The 18,113-nt window shown below is 49.4% G+C and overlaps 3 protein-coding genes across 5 annotated transcripts; 2 read left to right on the top strand and 1 right to left on the bottom strand.

The window, feature by feature from the left end:
* Nucleotides 1-571: 571 nt before the first annotated feature.
* LOC125956268 (serine-rich adhesin for platelets-like) lies at nt 572-12,093 on the bottom strand. 3 transcript variants are annotated; one of them, XM_049687975.1, is made up of 7 exons: nt 12,043-12,093; nt 8,592-9,166; nt 4,555-5,004; nt 4,155-4,484; nt 3,567-4,085; nt 3,334-3,497; nt 572-3,256 (listed from the first exon to the last, which is right to left on the bottom strand). In XM_049687975.1, the coding sequence occupies exons 2-7, from the start codon at nt 8,704-8,706 to the stop codon at nt 1,106-1,108; spliced, it is 3,729 nt and encodes a 1,242-aa protein (XP_049543932.1). In that variant the 5' UTR covers nt 8,707-9,166; nt 12,043-12,093; the 3' UTR covers nt 572-1,105. The 3 variants fall into 3 exon arrangements, with proteins under 3 accessions (XP_049543932.1, XP_049543933.1, XP_049543931.1); XM_049687976.1 differs by lacking the exon at nt 12,043-12,093 and adding an exon at nt 9,339-9,447; XM_049687974.1 differs by lacking the exon at nt 12,043-12,093 and adding an exon at nt 9,313-9,414.
* An 804-nt stretch (nt 12,094-12,897) lies between these two features.
* LOC125956334 (pre-mRNA-splicing factor Syf2) lies at nt 12,898-13,754 on the top strand. Its single transcript, XM_049688084.1, has one exon. It carries the CDS (start codon nt 12,981-12,983, stop codon nt 13,674-13,676), a length of 696 nt encoding a protein of 231 aa, XP_049544041.1. The 5' UTR covers nt 12,898-12,980; the 3' UTR covers nt 13,677-13,754.
* A 305-nt stretch (nt 13,755-14,059) lies between these two features.
* LOC125956313 (activator of 90 kDa heat shock protein ATPase homolog 1) lies at nt 14,060-16,305 on the top strand. The gene is made up of 3 exons (XM_049688052.1): nt 14,060-15,113; nt 15,184-15,319; nt 15,582-16,305. Exons 1-3 carry the CDS (start codon nt 14,338-14,340, stop codon nt 15,714-15,716), a joined length of 1,047 nt encoding a protein of 348 aa, XP_049544009.1. The 5' UTR covers nt 14,060-14,337; the 3' UTR covers nt 15,717-16,305.
* Nucleotides 16,306-18,113: the final 1,808 nt, after the last annotated feature.

The raw sequence follows: 18,113 nt of genomic DNA, 5'->3' as shown, positions 1-18,113 counted from the left end.
CATCGGTGGCACACGCCTACCTGTGCCCCCCTCCCTTCACCCTCCCTTCACCCTCCCTTCTCCCTTCTCTCTGCCACATTTTGTGCCACCTAATATATGATAGCTGTTTTAACCGTCCATAGCGGACGGGCTTGTGGTTGTTGGCTAAAAACGAGGGGTTGTTTTCTGTTTCTGGTTGTTTTAAATTATGTCTATCGTTAAGATGCATATCGATGAGTTCGTGTAGCGTTTGAGCTACGGATACTACACAAAGCTATCGGGAAGGCCCGCTATGCACTACCTAAACTAATCTCAAAACTACACACAAAACGAAGAAACCATAACAATTCGGACAAAGAGCGTAAAAAGGGTCCTTCGGTAGGAACTCTCAACGTACGTTTCTTATTAAAATCTTTAAATCGAGTGCGAGTCGATCGAGAAATAGAGAGAGAAGGTGGGCAGGGTCAGGGGAGCACCCTGGTTGGCTCAGTTGTCAATAGTATGTCCTGTTCAAATCGAAGCGTTTTTCGTTCATTTCATTTAAAAAAACAAATCAAACAAACATGTACAAACGAGAACGAAGCCAAGGGCAGCAAGGTTTCAGCTCCTGTGCTAGGGAGTTAAGCGGCTCTTGTCTCTCCTCTGTATCATTTGTGAAGTCTCCTTTTTAACGGTTTTTTTTTCTTCATTTTAACAGCTAATTGTGATGACCGCCATCGGTTTATGTGTGCTTTGTTTGATAAGCATAGGTTAACGATTAATGTCCTTTTGTTCAAACAATTCCGCTGGGGTGCCTTACTACGGTTTTGATAATATATTCTACGTAACGCTAAAGGTGATGTATAATGATGATGATCAACGAAAGCAAAGAAGGCGCTGCCTTCGTCTACTCAATGCGTGCATCGCAGGAGGCAGGATGATTGCAGCGCATTGAGCCGAGTTTTTGGATTGCTGATTAGCGAAGCCGCTTGCTTGTACACGATGCAGCACCGATGAAGGTGATTCCGCGATGCTTCTTGGCCCGTCTCCTGACTTTAGGTGTGTATCAAGCGGTAAGGACAAAGGCAATGTGGGTGTTAACGAGTTTGTGTCCATTGGACATGCTGGGGTTAAAACGAAGCATACCCTACATGATGATACAGCGCTTTTGCTGCGCCTGTTCGCTTATGGTGCTGCTGGCGGTTGTCTTAGTGTTACCATTAAGTACTGCTGCGGGTTGCTTTAAATGGAGATTTTGCGATTTAGCACCATTTTGCAGTTGGTGCTGCTCTTGCTGCTCTGGCACATGGTTGAGCACAGGGGAGCTCGGATTGGTAGCAACATCGTGTCGTCCCTGGCCATCACTCATGTAGTCACTATCCGTATCCCGCTCGTCATCATCGTCGTCATCCTCGTCGTAGGAATCCGATGCAAGCCGGTCACGATTACACTGTAGCTGCTGGAACCGATGCAGACGCTGCATCAGCAGAGGATTGCTGTGTGGCAACACAAACACCTCATCCGGTTCATGATCCTCGAGCTTACGCGTAAGCCACCGTCCGACAAGCTGACTGAGCTGTTGCTGCCGATCCTCGTCTTCGTGTGGCTCGGTTTCGTGCGAGCTTGCCAACGAAGAAGTCTCTGGTGTGGCTTGACCACACGGTGCCGGACTCTGCAAACCGGAATCAATGCTCTCGGTGTAACCGGAAACACTGTCCCGTTTGCGATGCCGATCCTCACTCATCTCTTCCTCGTCGGCTTCCTCCGAGTCCGAACTGATTCGTGGTGTTTTCTCATCCGGTCCCCGTTCCGGTGCGGCAGCAAGGGTTAGCAGTGGTTTGATGGCGATACACTCGATCAACGGTTCTTCGACAGGCGATGCTGATTGTTCCGCTGGCGGTTGATTGAGCTCCTCCTTCACCATCGCTGTCTCCTCCACGATCGGTGCTGTAGATTCCTTTTCATTTGCTGCAACGAGCGATAAGCATTCTTCTGTTTTTGATTCAGCCGGTTCGTAACATTCGCTTTCATCCGCCGTGTTGGCCATTGTGGCAACCTCGAGCATCACCTTCTTCTCGGTCTCAGTCTCATTAAGAATGATCTCATCATCAATCGCTTGCTCGATCACAATTTGTGATTCCGGAACTGGTTCGGCCGGTTCCGGACACTCCACAACAATGCACTCAACCGCCGGTGCCGAATCGACATGCTGGACGATTCTATCACATATCAGTTCGTCGTGTGGCACTTCTTCTTTCTTTTCTTCTTTTTCTTCTTCCTTTTCTATAATGCATGCTACAACCTTGTTCTCGTCCAGTAGTGGAGGAGAAACCACAAGATCATCTTCCACATGAGCCTCCTCGATCTCAAGCACTTCTTCCACCACTTCATTACAACCCACCGGGTCTATTGCTTCATCACCGTACTCCGGTTTATCCTGCACCTCACTATCACATCCTTTTGTGCCCCGCTGGGACGCCAAGTCCGGCTTGGAGGTGAATTCCGGTTCGATTAGTTGGAAACCTTCCAGAGGCTGGCGATGCATAACAGCATTTCCTGGCTTCCGTTGTTGTCTTTTGTGCTTTTGTGTCTTTTTCTTATTCTTTCCTGTTACCTCTTTCTTACTTTCAGCCTCCGGAGTGTCCACAAACGTTGCAAGTGGACGCGTTTCGCTTGAACTAATCGCAACCGGTTCGGACTGTTTGATGGACTTTTGAGACTCAATCACAGGCTTTGCTTCATCCACTTGACGATCGGAACTACCGGTGATCGCAGTGTCCAAGGGTTGATCCTGCTCCACGACGCGCTTCCGGCCACCCTTGCTAACGGTTGTCCAGAGTAGATCGCTGTCATGACTCTGCGAAGCCGCCAGCTTGTGGCGCGTCAGATCGATGTTCTGTTCGGCGAATGCTAAGGTCGATTCAATCAGATCCTTCTTTCGGTTTTTGTGCGACCCCAACGGAGGACGTAGGGCGTTGGGCACGGTTTTGGCGCTCGTAACTGTCGCCACTGACTCTACGGGTGTCGTGACTACCGTAGCCTTTACAGGAGCTACGCTCTTGGAAGCGGATGATGCGGTGGAAATTGACTTCTTCGTCGCCGTTGGTTGAGTATTGCTTCTTCTCGCGGATCGATGACTAGTAGTACGTTCGGTTACGTCGGTGGTGGCGGTCCCTGGAGTCACCGCGGAAGGAAGAAACTCTTGTACGTCAGCATTCAACTGATGATGTAGCTGAGCAGGAACGGTGGTTGTGGTGGAACTAGGAACAAAATCTCCCTGTACTGGGACAGTGGTGTACTATAGAGGACACATGAAGAGAAGAAATAACTCAGTAGAGTGCACAGAATATAAAGATGCCTTCTTGTAAAACTTACTATTAGTGGGACAGGTGTAGCACCACTGTCAAGGACAGTGGCACTTTCATCTTGCTGCACCTCATCATGATGACGGAAGCGTTTCTTACGCTTCTTGAAGCTCGTCTGGTGCGTATAGACCTCCCCGTTGGGCATCACATACTCGGTCGCTTGCAGCGGAGTACCTGCGTAGATGAGGGAGAGACAACAACGTAACAGAAAAATCTGGAGGGCCCCTGTAGACCAACACTTACCATCTTCACAGAGCCCATAGTGTCCCATGCACCACTGGGGGTAGCAGACCGAACTGTAAAATTGCGCCATATCGTAGCTATCATTGAACTGATAGAAACCATTCGCCTCTAAGTCGGGTTCGAATGAGCCCTCGTCATTGACGGTTGCACCGGTGGTTTGTGATACTAGAAAACCATCTGCCACATTCGCTTCCTGTTGATCTGACGATCCTTCTTCAACCGTCATCACACCGTGCATGGTGGAAGGGTCCGGTATTGGCAATACACCGTCCGAAGCAGCGGTACACTCAGTGGTTCCATCCTCTCCACACGCCGTAGGTTGTGCTTCATCCGATTGTTCTTCTGTTATCGCGGCTGTTCCTTCGTATATCTCTTCACCGGAGGAGCTCGTAAGCGCTACCTCTTCTGGTACTATCCCTTCGACACTGGTTGGTGCTTGGCAGTTGCTGAAGTTTGGTGGATAGATATAAGTCTGACCACCGTTAAAGTATGAATATCCATTATTGTCCACGGCGAAACCTGAGAGAGGAAGAGAGAATCGAGACTGGTGACAACACTCCGGCGGAGTACGCCTCTGCCACTACCTACCATTCATCACCAGCACCCCGTTTTCCGTGAAGTAACCGTACGGTAGGCACGGAATGGGGAAGGAATCGGCCGCGAACGACCCACCGTAGTCGGACGTGATGGATTCGGTCGTGGAAATGCTGTTGCTTCCGCCACCGTTTCCCCCCTCGCTACCTTCACTGGTCGTTCCGGCGAGCGAGCTGGACGCGGTAGTGTTCTCGTTCGATGCATTGGCCGCCGTCATCGTCGTCGTCGTGGTTGTCGTTGTGGTCGTCTGAGGTTTCGGACGCGATAGGTAGCCCTTCTTGAACAGAACATCCTGTCGCGGTGTAGTGATTCTCGTGTACTCATCTGAAAGATCGCGGAAACCCGATATAAGCTCTCGCTCAACGTGAGTCTCATGCTGCGACGGCTTACTCACCATCGTTAATCGTATTGGTTGCTCCACCACTGTCGCTAGTGGTGGTCGTTTTGCTGCCGGTCGTTCCGACCACGGATTGGGGCCCTCTTCTTGCTTCGCCATAGTACGATCGGCGGCCTGTGCCGTAGTAACCACCGTAGTGGGATCGATTGCTACCGGCGTAATGGCCACCACCACCGCCACCACTCCAGCTACTGTTGGTACGTCGTTCGGTGCTATACGGTGGAGGTCTACGCTTGTGGTACGACGTCGGATAGCGCCGTTCTGAACCGGCCACCGCCGAATCACTACCGCTGCCGCTCGTGTCAGTCCGGCTACCATTCTGATGCTCCTGCTCGGTTGCTCTGATGCTTGCAGAATGCTCTGTTACGGCGTCGCCTGTGGGATCTTTGCGTTCGTTCTGCTTCTGTTGGATGTTGCTGCTACTGTGATGCGCTTTGTGACGGTGTACTGTGAATGAAGGAAAGATTTCGATAAGCAGAATACATACGATAGATCGTAGTAGTCATAGACAAGTAAGCTTTCACTTGTTGGTTAGCAATAGCATCAAAGAAGTTAAACAGGTAAGAGAGAGAGAGAGTGCACTGCATGCACTGCAAAAATCACTTTGTGCCGTGTTCCGATGGGTTGGGCATACCACAAGAATGATGGGTGTTGATTTCACCCGAAAAAACCCTTTTAGTTCATTGCGCTAACGAATGGCAAGTTAAGATAGAGAGGCGCTATCGACATTGATGGATTGACTTTGGAACTGCGATAGAAGACCTGCTTCGCCTGCCGAGAAGCCGATCGTCCACAGGATGTAGCGTTTGATAAGTAAATAAGAACCTACCCTCGGTTGATGCAATTCAATGAAATGATTCAAATGGCAGTTGATTGGTAAATAATTAAACAAGTTACATAGTGGGTTTAGAGAAGTGAAGTATAATGGCTGGCAATTTCTGATTTTGTTTTGTCCCCACAGATTGGATCCACATGAGATTCCATTCCAATCTAGAAGCCTTGGATAAAATCCTTGGGCACCGAGATGACGTACGTGACAAAACGGTAGCCTAGCGACTTTGCTTTTTTTTTGCAGCGTGCAGCACTTCAAGGTGTCTTTACTGAAGGATTTCCGTGATCCACCATCTTTTCTTCTAAAAATACAGAAAACCCTTCCGAGGACGATTGCTACAAACTAGAGAACAGGCGCACCACACGAAGGGGGTCCCCACGGTAGCATGGCGTGCTTCTCGCCGGAAGAAACAACATCGATCGATACCGCGCGAGAGGGCAACAACGGTTCGGTGAGAGCAGTATCCGTCGCACCGTGCACCGTTGGGTTCTTACGGTATCTGCGTTCAGAACCGCGATCGCGATCACTAACCCTGTGCGCATCCCGCTCGCAGCAACCGCCACCGCCCGCTTCCTGCTGCCCGCCCTCTCATGTGATCGGGTCCAACTTTCCACAATGGGCGCTCGAGCGAGCGTTGCTCAATGCACACACCGCGCACCGTGTCGTCGTCTTCGTGGTCGTCGTGGTTGCCAGTGAAACACACAACGAGTAAAATTGTACAATTTTGGCAACGTAAAGGTGCGGTAAAATGTAAGGCTATTTTTAAGATGGGAATCCGTAAGCTCCGCTCGAAACAACACCGTTTACCGCCATCCCTTTCGGAGTGGCACTAGGCAAGAGCGAGAGATCAAAAAAGGAAGAACTAAAGAGAACGTGAGAGAGAGAGAGAGCGAGCGGAGTGGCAGTTATGTACCAAACGGTGGATGTACTGAAATGGCGTACGCGATGTGTCACACGATGTGCCGGCCGCGCTAGTCCTTGCGTCACCAAAAATAGTGTTCACTCCTACCGCAACCTACCAGACCTACCGCCAGCAGCAGCAGCAGCAGCGCCACTGTTCGGCGCTGCTTCACATGCCTTGCTCTCGCTAGTAGACCGTTCTGCTGTTCGGTATGGGCGATCCTCGCGACATTGGATGTGCGCTGGCACAAGACAAGAGAGCGGCATATCATGTGACTCTAGCGTCCGCCGGTCGAAAGGATGGACGGGATTTCAATCCCTTCCTCGTCGCCCCGAACCACCCTGCCACTGTTCACTGTCCATTTCCATTTGACGGCGAAACAGAAGGTTCGGTTTCAACCTATTTTACAGTTGGATACCGATGAGAAGCGTGGTATTGGCCATATTTAAAATTGCCACCGAGAGTTGATGAATTTAAAGGAATTTCTCTGGAGTAAGTGGTGTCATTAGATAGCGAGAGTTATTGAACTCTTTAATTAAATTATTTTCAACTCCGCACCGCACCGCCAGATGGGCTGTTATGTAGACAAGGTGTAAACACCTCACGTTCCCCTTTCTTGTTAACTCATTATTCATATTCAATTTGGCTTCGGGGGCTACTTAAGCGATGCTTTGGCCATCGGCCAAGCGCTTCAAACAGATCGATCAAAACACTTCTGGGCGACATTTGCATTCGCTGGCACACAATGTCCTCTGCCCGTTTACCGCCTTGCGCTGCCATATGTCCTGGATTCTGGCCACTCCTCGTGACCGAACATTCGTGAATGACCCGAATTATGTCTACTGAGAACGGTGCCGGGCCAGGTTGAGCTTATGTAATGGAGCACGAACGTTGAAAAAGGCCTTCCCCTGTGCATTCTGGTGCTGCTCCGGAATGGGTTATTATCATCTCGTGACCATGGATCGAATACATAGAACTCAAAAGGGAGAGAGAGAGAGAGAGAGAGATGAGGGTTCCAATTCGGTAGGGTAATTCGAGAGCCCCTAAAATGTAGGTGACAACCGGCGTATCACTAGCGTCCGGCAGGCAGCTGGGGCTGATGCAAGACCCGACCGAGGAAGGTAACGCAAGCGATAGCCGTGGTTGCGCTAGACAGAAGAGTCAAGCACATCATCACCGCAACCCCGTCCATCCGTTGTTATTTAATCAACAGCCGGCTTCTGCACCATCTTCCATCGATAAGCAGCGGCATGGGGAGCGATAGCGCCGGTTGGCAGCATTGCATGTGTTTGCATTAGCGACTCGCACCTTTCTCGACGCCACCGTTCTTCTGGGTGTCGTTTTTACTTCTTCGCAACTTATCCGCCTCGCTGTAGCCAACAAAAAAAAAACAACTTAAGAAATTTTGACAAACCATCCTTTCTATCGTCGAGGAAGATCTGGATTAGAAGGAGAACGAGTTGACCGAGACCCGACAGTCGCCGGGGCACGGCGTACCATGTGCTTCCACAAATCCACCGCATATCTTATCTCTCTGACGCAAAGGGAGAGAGGGAGAATGTCAAGAGCACGGGCTCAAGCTGCTCAACATATTCACCCTCTTCCGGCCAGTAACGTTACGCACACAGCACCGAAGAAGTCAGGTGAGACACTTTTCATCCATCCAGGCCATCAACCGCCTCGGTGCGCATGTTTCACTACCACTGCCCTGCCTCCGCTGCGCTGAACTAGCTGATTAGAAAGTGTATCATAATGAGTGTATGGAGACAGACCAATGGAGAACTCGAAGCGTCTGGCTCGAGGCTCGCTAACTGGAGCACCAACCGCATCATCTGAATGCGGCAAACATCGCGCACAGATAATTGCTTGTACCAACAGACAGGGCGCTCTTTGGCCTGGCGCATCTTGAGCTGCTGGATTCCCATCGTGCCATGGGGCAAACGATGGTTACGGATGCACGCGGTTAGGGCTTGAAACTGACGAGAAGAAGAATCACACATGAAGAGACTCCAATTAGGTTCGAGACGAGACGATTTGAGAAAACAGTGAGCGAACGCGAGGTGACAACGCTTGCCATGTGCGTAATGCCATGTGCCATGGTACTGTCAGGGCCGTGCGGTGGTCTATTTCTGGATCCCCACGGACAGACGGTCTATGGCCAGACGGACGGGACGATGGACAGGCAAAGACAGACACAGTAAAAGAATGATGATCACGCATTGTCGAGACCGCAGCGGTCCGTTCCCCGACTCCAGGCGTGTCTCGTGTGTGACATGTGTGTGCGCGCGCGCTTGGCCTTACCGTGGTGCAGCGGTTGCTCTCCGTCCGAACCGGGCACGCCCGAGGAGGTGGTTGTGTTGGCCCCGTCCAGCGACAGCGAGACCCACTTGGTTTTCCTCTTGGCACCCTTCGCCATCTAGCCGGTCGATCAGGGCGCTGGGAACCTTGCTGGGCAACGAGCTTCCGAACGGATCTCGTCCGGTGTCGGGGATCTTCCTCGAGAGCTCCTTCTAGCGTACTCAGTCGGCCGGGAGGCACGTTCCGTTTAAGCACGTTGGATGTTACGGTGATCGGGGGTATCGATGGATGAGCTGCATTCAGTGTTCCGTGTTTCGGATACGATCGGTTCGGATACGCGGTGAAGGAGCTTCAAGAATCATTCAGCTACGGCGCCACACTGGACACTGCAGTAGACTGCTAACTATTTGGCTGATTCTATGTGGTTTTCTGTTGCTTCTACTAGCTGTTCTTGCACTGTTATCACTCTCTATCACTTTCTATTAAGCACACTACACTAATTCACGCGCAGGAAGGCGGATGTCGTCACATTTACACAACCTGCTGCTTTGCTTATTCTACTTCATTCGATTCTAACTCTGTAAAGGACACGGAGAAAACAGCAAACCAAAAAATGGAGGATAAATCATCGGAACACCAGACACACCGTCGTCGTCGTCGTCGTCGTCGTCCACGCAAGAGACCTAAACCGTTTCTGCACTTTCTGAGCTAGTATGGTGCGCACTTAGATAATCGAATCACTCGACACACCGTCTTCGTCGTCGTCGTCGTCGTCGTCGTTGTCATCATCAGATCACAAGAGGCACACCACACGAGACACACACGGCAGCAGCAGCATCACTGAAACTGAACCACATACCACACGCTCGACGAGTCCTTGCCTGCTGCCGTGTGCCTTTCGCGATCCACGGTGGCAGCAACATCTTGGCATGGGCCACCAGCAGCAAGAGGCACTCGAGATCGAACCGAACCCGAACCGATTGGTACCGCGTGTTCCGCGAACTCGGGCACCAACGCCACCTCTAGCGGCCCCTTCCTTACCGGCGCGAGTCGTACTTTTCACTCCCAGACCGGCCTGGGGATCGAGAATTTGGAAAAAACCGTCAAAGGCAGACGGCCAGCGCCTACTAGTACACACACACCGCGGGGAGCGAAGAAAAGCGAATGGCAACCGCGCGCGTGCTCGCGCACACACTCGATGGCTTAAAATGTAACTGTCACATTTCAAAACGCTGCTCCACCTCGCTCTCTAGCTGCTGCTGCCGCTGCTGCTGCTGCTCCGGTTTATCTCCGTTGCATAATCAGTGCGCACCTCACGTGCTTTTGCGCTGCGTGGTAGCGCCACCGGACAGTACAAGTGGGGGTTTTATGAATGCAGTATGAAATCGCTAGAAGCCGGTAAACTTTCGATCCGAATTCGTTCTTTGTCCGTTTATCACAAAGACGAAGACGAAGCGCCACAGAATCTACTTTGATGAAGATGTAGATGCATTTTGCGTCGCATTCGCAATCCGGCTCCTAAGTATGCTGCGCACAACGCGAAACGAGGGAGGCCATCGTCGCCATCGCATGCCTTGTGGTGTCTTCTTCCCGCGCGAGGCGCGTGTGTGTCGAGGAGAAGGGGTGGAAGAGGTGGGGGGGTGGGGGACAGCGAAAAAGTGCAAGACAAACAAAGCACTGGCACGAAATGCATTCTTATAGCGTGTGTGCATCTATTAGCGTGAGATGATGTGGCCCATCGTTGGCCATAGATTCGCAAGCTCGTAAGCAGCACGGCGGCGTTACGCATTGCCAAGGAAAAGGGCGAGAAGCCGCCGCTTTGAGGACGACCTCTGAGCCAGGGGTTGTGAAAATCGAAGAAAATTCTTCGAGATGCCGCTTGCCATGTTTGTGGTGTTCCGGTCGACCGGAAAGGTCGTTCATTTGAAAACACGGAGAGTGGAAAGGCAGCGCGAGCGCAACAACAAACCATTTTCCATGGAAAGCGTGAGAGAATCGGAAAAATTCCGGAAAAACAACTCCAGAGCAAGAAACAGAGAGAAAGGGCAAAAGAGAATGAGCGTGTGAGAGAGAGAGAGTTGGGGCTGAGAGCGCGGTTCTATGCCGGCGGTGCACGAAATCAGCTGTTATGTAACCCCGGTCACCCCGATCGGTTAGGGGGAAATGCACTTAGCAGACACACAAACACACCGACACAGACAGGCACACATACACGCCGGCACATACATGGGAAATGAGACACGATGATTGTTGCAAGAACGGCGGTACATCGTTCTTGGCAACCGTTGGCGTGCGGGGGCCCACCCCTGATTAGGTAAACGACGACGTGCACCGTGTTACCGGGCGGGGGTGCGAAAGGGGTGAGGTGGATGGGAGCCGGTTCGCTAATGTTGCTTAGCATCGTAAACCAGCCCGTGTGTGTCGGCGTGTGTGTAGCAAACTGGGTGTTGTTAGAACGAGGAGAAGGTAGAACCATCGCGAAGGAGCCTTCCATCATCCTGCACCCCTCTCTCAGAACCCACCCGAAATGTGCGATGATTGTGCAATATTTGGTAACCTGCTGCTGCTGCTGCTGCTGCTGCGCCGGTGGTGTGGTCACGAGTGGCGGAAGATTTCAACATTACACACAACGACGACGAAGACGACGTCACAATCGACAGCATCGATAAGTGTATGATAATTGATATTTTGCTAGCGTGTTTAGATTGCCCGGCGGCAGCGGCCACTAGAGAGAGGATGATGATAGTGTCCATCTTGAGAGCGCATCAAATCCGGTCAGCTAATCTAAGTGGTGCAACTATGTAGCATCGGGTTAGCAGCGTGATAAGCAAGATTGGCCACTACTCGCTTGCACCGGGACAGGGAAACATCGTAATCAACAAAACCGCATGGTCGATGCTTACTGCGACTGCAGCACTTGATGGATGGCTTCCAGTAGTTAAAAAATAACAATTTCACGTTTCTTCCGTGCGGCACACGGAAGTAGGCGCTGGGGCACGGAATGTTTCACAAAAAAATGTAAAATCGATCCGAGCTAGTCATCGTCGTTATTTCACAACCTGGCGGTCTGCCTCCGGGGGAGGGATATTGGGAAATTATAATTTTCCTCACTCTCCCGTGACTGCTTTTCCATCCCGGCACACCGGTACAACCTAGAGCCTGTACTCTGTTGCTGCTCTCTATTATCTAATCAATCACACGCGCGTAGAGATGAAGGCAAAAGACGGTGTGTTGCTGTGTAGTCGCGATTTCGTCACATTTAGAACGCGTGCGGCGATTATACAATCCGTACCCCGGGAGGGAACACGCACTTTTCACCTTTAAAAACGCAAAGTTTAAAATCTGGTCACAATTTTTCCTTCCGAGAGTGGAGCATTTCACTAGCGAGTATTTGTTGCGAAACAATTGAGCAGCAACAACAACAATTCTGCTGCACGTTCACGTGTGTACTCACGGGCTCTGTACAAGACACGCGAACCCAAACGTCGTGTCTACTATCTCTGAGGGCGGGCGATATACTAATAGCCGTGGCCACACGGGGCGAAAACCCTAGCGCAAACGAAAAAATTAATGCCAAAACGGTTTCGCTTAACCCTTACACGCTGTCAAACTTTTATACGTCCGCGGACTTTTTCGCTGAACCCTTGACGCTATCGAACGCTTTATTTACGAAAATGTAGGTTCTTTTCGTATTGTTTTTGCATTTTTAATAGAAATATAACAGCAACAGCAACAAAATCGTTAAAAACTGCAAAATTTATTCGGAAATCAACTTCAGCGGCCAAAACACAGATGAAAACAATACGTTTGACATTTCGGCATAAATTTTCGGGTTTTTACCCCTGCCACACGAAGCGAAAACATTTTGGCATTAATGTGCAAATTTGCGCGCAAATTTTCGCCCCGTGTGGCCACGGCTAATGAGAGCTACTAGGGTGAGCTCAGTGTTTAGTTCTTACTAGCGAGAGCGCGGTTGTCCTTCGTCCCGAGAGAAAGAGAGCGCGGCCGTTGCGGAGGAGGACAGAATGTCCGAATTTTTTCCGAATTTTTGAAGATTTTAAACAAATTTTGATGATGTGAGGAGAATCTTTGTTAAATGGTTGAATTTCCAAAAATGTTCTTAGCAAAATTTGGAGATTAAAATCGGAATAAAGCGCATTTTACGGAGAATTGCACGTAAATTTATTTTTAAACGAAACTCAACGTATTGCAAGAAAATATTCAACGCGTTTAGAATTCAAGTGACGCGAAAATCGACGAAACGAACGAAATTTTCATCGACACTCATAATTCCAAGCGAAAAGTGACATTGTTATTGTTTTGGTCCACGGGAGTTCCGATTTCTGCAAAAAGAAGAATTTAGTGAAATTAATCCTCGAAATAACCGGAAATATGGCAGAAACTGAGGCTGCCCCATCGAAATCGTTCGCCGAGAAGCAAGCCGAGCGTATGGCGCGCTTGAAGAACCTGCACACTCAACGCAACGAAGCGCGGGTGTCGAATCACAAAGAGGTGATCGCCGAGGACGAACGGAAACATTTGCCCGCAAACTGGGAATCCCGACAAAAGCAGGCTGAATGGTTAATGGATGATCTGAATGCCCGTACCGCTGCCCAAGAAAAGGGATTGGACTATAACCGGGTGAAATTGCTGAACGTTTCGGCGGCCGAGGCCGATCGGATAGACAAACTCAAGGCCAAGAAGAAGAACGCAGATCCGGGATTCTCCGATTACGAAGCGCAAACGGCACGGCAGTACAATCGGCTGGTGAAAAATCTTCCACCGAGGGATCTGGTGAAGTACGAGGAGCAAAAGGAAAAGTACGGGGAAGCGTTTTACGGAGGACCGAACGTGATACTCCAGGGCATGCATAAGGATACGCCCGCCGCTATCGATAACATGGTGAAGGATCTCGAGGGACAGATTGCCAAGCGGAAGAAGTTCTCGCGCCGTCGCACGCACAACGATGATGCAGATATTGATTACATCAACGAGAAGAACGCGCGGTTCAACAAGAAGCTGGAACGATTCTATGGCGAGCACACGGTCGAGATCAAACAAAACCTGGAGCGCGGAACAGCGATCTAATTTTCTTTTTCTCTGTATAAATTCCATAACCTGTATCGATAACAGTACGATATTTTAATAAAACAGATCTATAAGGAATCGTAGTAAGGATTCTCATGAAAATTAAGGAAACCAAGTACGTTTCGGCGAGTTTTCGCGCGCGGTGTAACCTAAGCTTAAACGGTTTGACAATCGTTATTCGTTTAGTAGCTAGTGTTGAATAGGAATTCGAAGCAAAGAGGCTCAAATAATGGGGAGAAGACATAATTAAAGCGCTCAAAGTCATTATGCAAATAGGAAACGATAATCTATTTATTATAAGTGAAGAAAACTTCTAAAAACGCCGCAATCACTGGAAAGTATCGGAATTGAGCTGGTAAACGGACGTGCTGCATGGGTCGGACGACAAAAAGGCCGAAAAGTCTAGAAAAATCTCCAAATTTCCTTCTCGCTAATTTCTTGTTTGGTGAATGAAAGAGGCACTAATTCCGTGCACAAAACGCTAGCGAACGAACCCGAGAAGCTGCTGGTCAATTCTAGAACACTGCAAACACCCGGCGTAACGTAAAATACGATCAATCCCACCTCGAACTGCGGCCTCGTGAAGATTGTTGTTACCGAACAGCGTGGTTGAGAGGATTTGCGGTTTTTGAATTCCGGAATCTTATCGGCTTGCGGCAGAATGGCAAAATGGGGAGAAGGAGATCCACGCTGGATTGTGGAGGAACGGCCGGATGCCACAAACGTGAACAACTGGCACTGGACAGAGAAAAACGCCACACCGTGGTCGAAGGATAAACTACAGGCCCTGCTGGACGGGTTTGTGATATCCGGGCACGGCCAGGAGTGTAAGATAACGAAGATCGAGAAGATGGAGGGCGAAGCGACGGCCAACAACCGAAAGGGCAAGCTCATTTTCTTCTACGAATGGAACATCGTGCTGGTGTGGTCGGGCCGGTTTAACGACGAGGAGGTGACAGGCAAGGTGACCATCCCGAATCTGTCCGAGGAGAACGACGTCGACGAGGTGGAGCTGACGGTTTCGCTGGACAGCTCGAACGCCGCCTCGGAGAAACTAAAACAGTTTATGTACAACGTCGGCCGGGAAAAACTGCGGAAACAGCTGGACAGCTACATCCGAGAGCTGAAGGCCGACTTTGCCAAGGGCCTGATTCTGCCGAAGAAGGACGAAGTGAACGGATCCGACGGGACGGCGACGGTGAAAAAGGACAAGGAAACGGTCTTCGCCAGTGGTTTCAACAAAAAGAAGATTGATCTCGAGACGGTGACCGACACCGCGTCCAAGAATGTGGGCTGCAAGATGGACCTGAAAACACTGCAAACGGTCGAAAAGTTCCAGTGCAGAGCGAACGAGCTGTACGATGCGCTGACACGCGAGGACATGGTGACCGCGTTCACTAGGGGCTATGTAAAACAGGAACTCTTCAAGGGAGGAGAGTGAGTATTAGAGCCCGGGCTTATTTGGGGGACAACCGATCGGCTAATCTGGAATGTTTTCCCTTTTCAGTTTTGTCTATTTTGGAGGCAACATCTCCGGGAAGTACCAGGAACTCGAACCTAACAAAAAGATTGTCCAAACGTGGCGATACAAACAGTGGCCGTCCGGCCATTATTCTACTGTTACGATGGAGCTGAAGGAGCAGGTGAGTGCCGTTGGTCGACGCAAATAGCATCGAGGGCTGTGCCTACCGATCCAAAGTATCAGAAGTCCCATTTGCTTGTTGCTTCTGGTGCACTAATGGTGAGGCAGAGTAAGAAACAAATGGCTCCCCAACCGATGAATCCGATACGTCTTCGCTAGTAGAGGATATGCGGCGTTTGTTTCCAAAGTCCAATTATCCGATGTCGACCTCTGTAAGCACTATCTTGCACATGCTACACATTGTCTTTTTCTACTATTCCTAGGACGATCATACGGAGCTGCATCTGACACAAACCATGATACCGGCGGCAGAGTACGAGATGACCAGACAGAACTGGCAGCGTTACTACTGGGACAGTATTCGGTCAGCGTTTGGGTTCGGTAGTTTTCTCTACTGAGCAGCAGGAAGGGGGAATCGGCTCCCAAAACGAAATGCTTCTTTCGCCCCGCTTCACCGATTAGCATTCATCCTCCGACGCATAATACCTTCACCATCCCGGTCGTAGCTCTGGCTGATGGCTTCCTCGGGGGGCCTGTCGAGTGACATGTGTTCATGTGTGACCAGTCTGGTTCTGATTAGCTTTTTAATGGTGACTTACAGTCGATTTAAAGTAGAAAATCGGAGTGCGACGGAGGTCGTTAAGAGTAATAGATGATGGTAGCCTAGTGATAGTATACTACCAGGCGGTAGGGACAGCTCTAACAAGCAGCGATCATAGCAGATTTAGTTCAGAAATTGAAACATAGTTGCTGGTCTGGCAGGAGTTAGTTTTCGTTTTTACTACTACAGTCAAAACACTCTCTCACACCCATCACGTTAATGTTGCAGACCGAAATCTTGGCTTGGCTACGAACCGGAGTCCACATCGATCCAATCGCCTTAAGCGGCGATATGCGGCGAAAGGGGAGGTTATGTGATGAAAGTAGGAGTGCGTCGGGAGACAAGAACATTGACTTTTCGGTACAATAAACGATTAAGAGATAATTCTAAATTATAAATTCCGTGTTTATCGTGTGTGTTTTTATTACATTCTGCTGCTTCCACTGAAAGACCTCTGTAGATAATATAGAAGCTCTAGAGACATAGAGATCATAGGTTGTTCTGCAGTTTGATGTAAAATCTTGAATTTGAGACAAGCAGCATGTTTTGTAGGATAAATTCTTTGGATTTTTAGACTTCATGGTGCTAGACGACGTAACTTACTGCTAACGCAAAAATGCCTTAAATCCAAAAATTAAAAATTCCTGACTGGACATTTTGAAGCTATGGTTTAGTTAATTGACGAAATACCCCAGAAGCATAACGAAACGAAGAGGTTTTTATTAGAAAAAAGTGCTTACTTATTTTTTGTGCAGTCACTTCTCAAATTTACCAAACAGTTGGTCAACGTAAATGATGTTACTGTGGTTCAACGTAGATAAAGTGGAATTCCAGACATAAATGCTTAAATAATCGAAGCACCCGGGTAGAGATGAAGCAACGAAATGGTTGCGACTGGAGCTATAATCGCTGGAGATTGCCATTCCCACCCTCGTTATGCTTTATTTTATATTGTTCTGTCTGTCTCTCCTTCGCCGTCAATAATATTTGAACACCAAGGAAAGAAATTGAGAGCGTTTCCGGGACGACTGGTCATCGAGTTGCCCCCATTCGGTCACCGATGTGCAAACTTTTCGCAAACTTTTCCGATTCAGGCGATCGGGCATGGAGGTAATAAAACGGAATCCGAAATTATACGCTGCCCAGGGAGTGAGTTTGACCGAAGTAAGCGAATTGATCGAAGATTAATATACATTTTTCGATCATAATTTTGGTTCGTTCGTTCCATTTCAGTGCTTTACTAGTCGGCTACTTTGGTCGAACTGTCGAGACATGGTGCAGTATAATGGCCGGTTGTGGAAATGTATCCTAACCGCGGCAGTCAATCACAGCGTTAGCTGATACTCTTCTGGGAAAAACCAACTCAAGTGTCTCGTAATCTCATGTTAGACAGTCATTCTTAGAAACCAATTGCATCACAATAATTGCATTCCAATGGAGTAAACCACACTAGGAGTACCTCACCCTTGATCTCCGGAGTGTGAAGCATTGAATTGTCATGCAGTTGGTACTTCACAGTCATAGGTAAGCAATTGCTATGCTACTTCTAAACTACTTTTTATTGGATGACAAGCCGGAAAGGGTCAATCTTTCACGGTGTGTGTCGGTACAGTTTGCTCTCTTCTAAGCCGTGTTCCGCCAGACTAGTCCACCGACCCGTCCCCTCTAAGCGAGTAAGCTGTAAATTAATTTATTTCCAGCGAAACTTTTCCTCTGCGGCGACTGTAGCGGGGTGGTGGCTTCGGTTATGGTACCATAGCCACCGTAGTTCCCCGGGGCGGTTCCACATTATGTTACCTTTACAGCGAGGTTTTATTACTTCATTCATGGTCGACGAAAGCGTTTTAAAACTACTTTGGGTGGCTTGGGTGCCGAGAACGACGACGACGATGAGGTCCCTGTGGTCCGTGCTAAGGATGCTCAAGATTATGGCCATGAGTAGCATTAAGCTCTGGGAAACCGTATGCTTCCCTTTGCATTCCATGGTAGGACAGGAAAGAGGTGTGGAAATGGGATCGCTATTTCGCTAAGGGAGGAAGGGGGTACGGCAATCGTTTTGTGGTTGGTTGACGAGTACCAGCACAAGGTAGAGAGCGTCTTGTGAGCTGCGGTTTGCGCCAGTGGCACATGTCTCCCACTTTAAACGCCCAGACTTCGAATATGCCGACGACGACATACAACGGAGGTAAACCTC

Source organism: Anopheles darlingi, chromosome 3, assembly GCF_943734745.1.
Source record: "Anopheles darlingi chromosome 3, idAnoDarlMG_H_01, whole genome shotgun sequence".
Classification (NCBI taxonomy): Eukaryota; Metazoa; Arthropoda; class Insecta; order Diptera; family Culicidae; genus Anopheles; species Anopheles darlingi.
Note: the sequence above shows the minus strand (reverse complement) of the source record. Positions and strands in the feature narration are given on the sequence as shown.

Excerpts from the sequence above, each read along its gene's own strand:
- LOC125956268 (XM_049687975.1), bottom strand. The coding sequence starts at position 8,706 with ATGGCGAAGGGTGCCAAGAGGAAAACCAAGTGGGTCTCGCTGTCGCTG. Across the intron at positions 5,005-8,591 it reads AGAGCAACCGCTGCACCACG|TACACCGTCACAAAGCGCAT; the intron begins GTAAGGCCAAGC and ends CTTCATTCACAG. Across the intron at positions 3,498-3,566 it reads CTATGGGCTCTGTGAAGATG|GTACTCCGCTGCAAGCGACC; the intron begins GTAAGTGTTGGT and ends TCATCTACGCAG.
- LOC125956334 (XM_049688084.1), top strand. The coding sequence starts at position 12,981 with ATGGCAGAAACTGAGGCTGCCCCATCGAAATCGTTCGCCGAGAAGCAA.
- LOC125956313 (XM_049688052.1), top strand. The coding sequence starts at position 14,338 with ATGGCAAAATGGGGAGAAGGAGATCCACGCTGGATTGTGGAGGAACGG. Across the intron at positions 15,114-15,183 it reads GAACTCTTCAAGGGAGGAGA|TTTTGTCTATTTTGGAGGCA; the intron begins GTGAGTATTAGA and ends TTCCCTTTTCAG. Across the intron at positions 15,320-15,581 it reads CGATGGAGCTGAAGGAGCAG|GACGATCATACGGAGCTGCA; the intron begins GTGAGTGCCGTT and ends TACTATTCCTAG.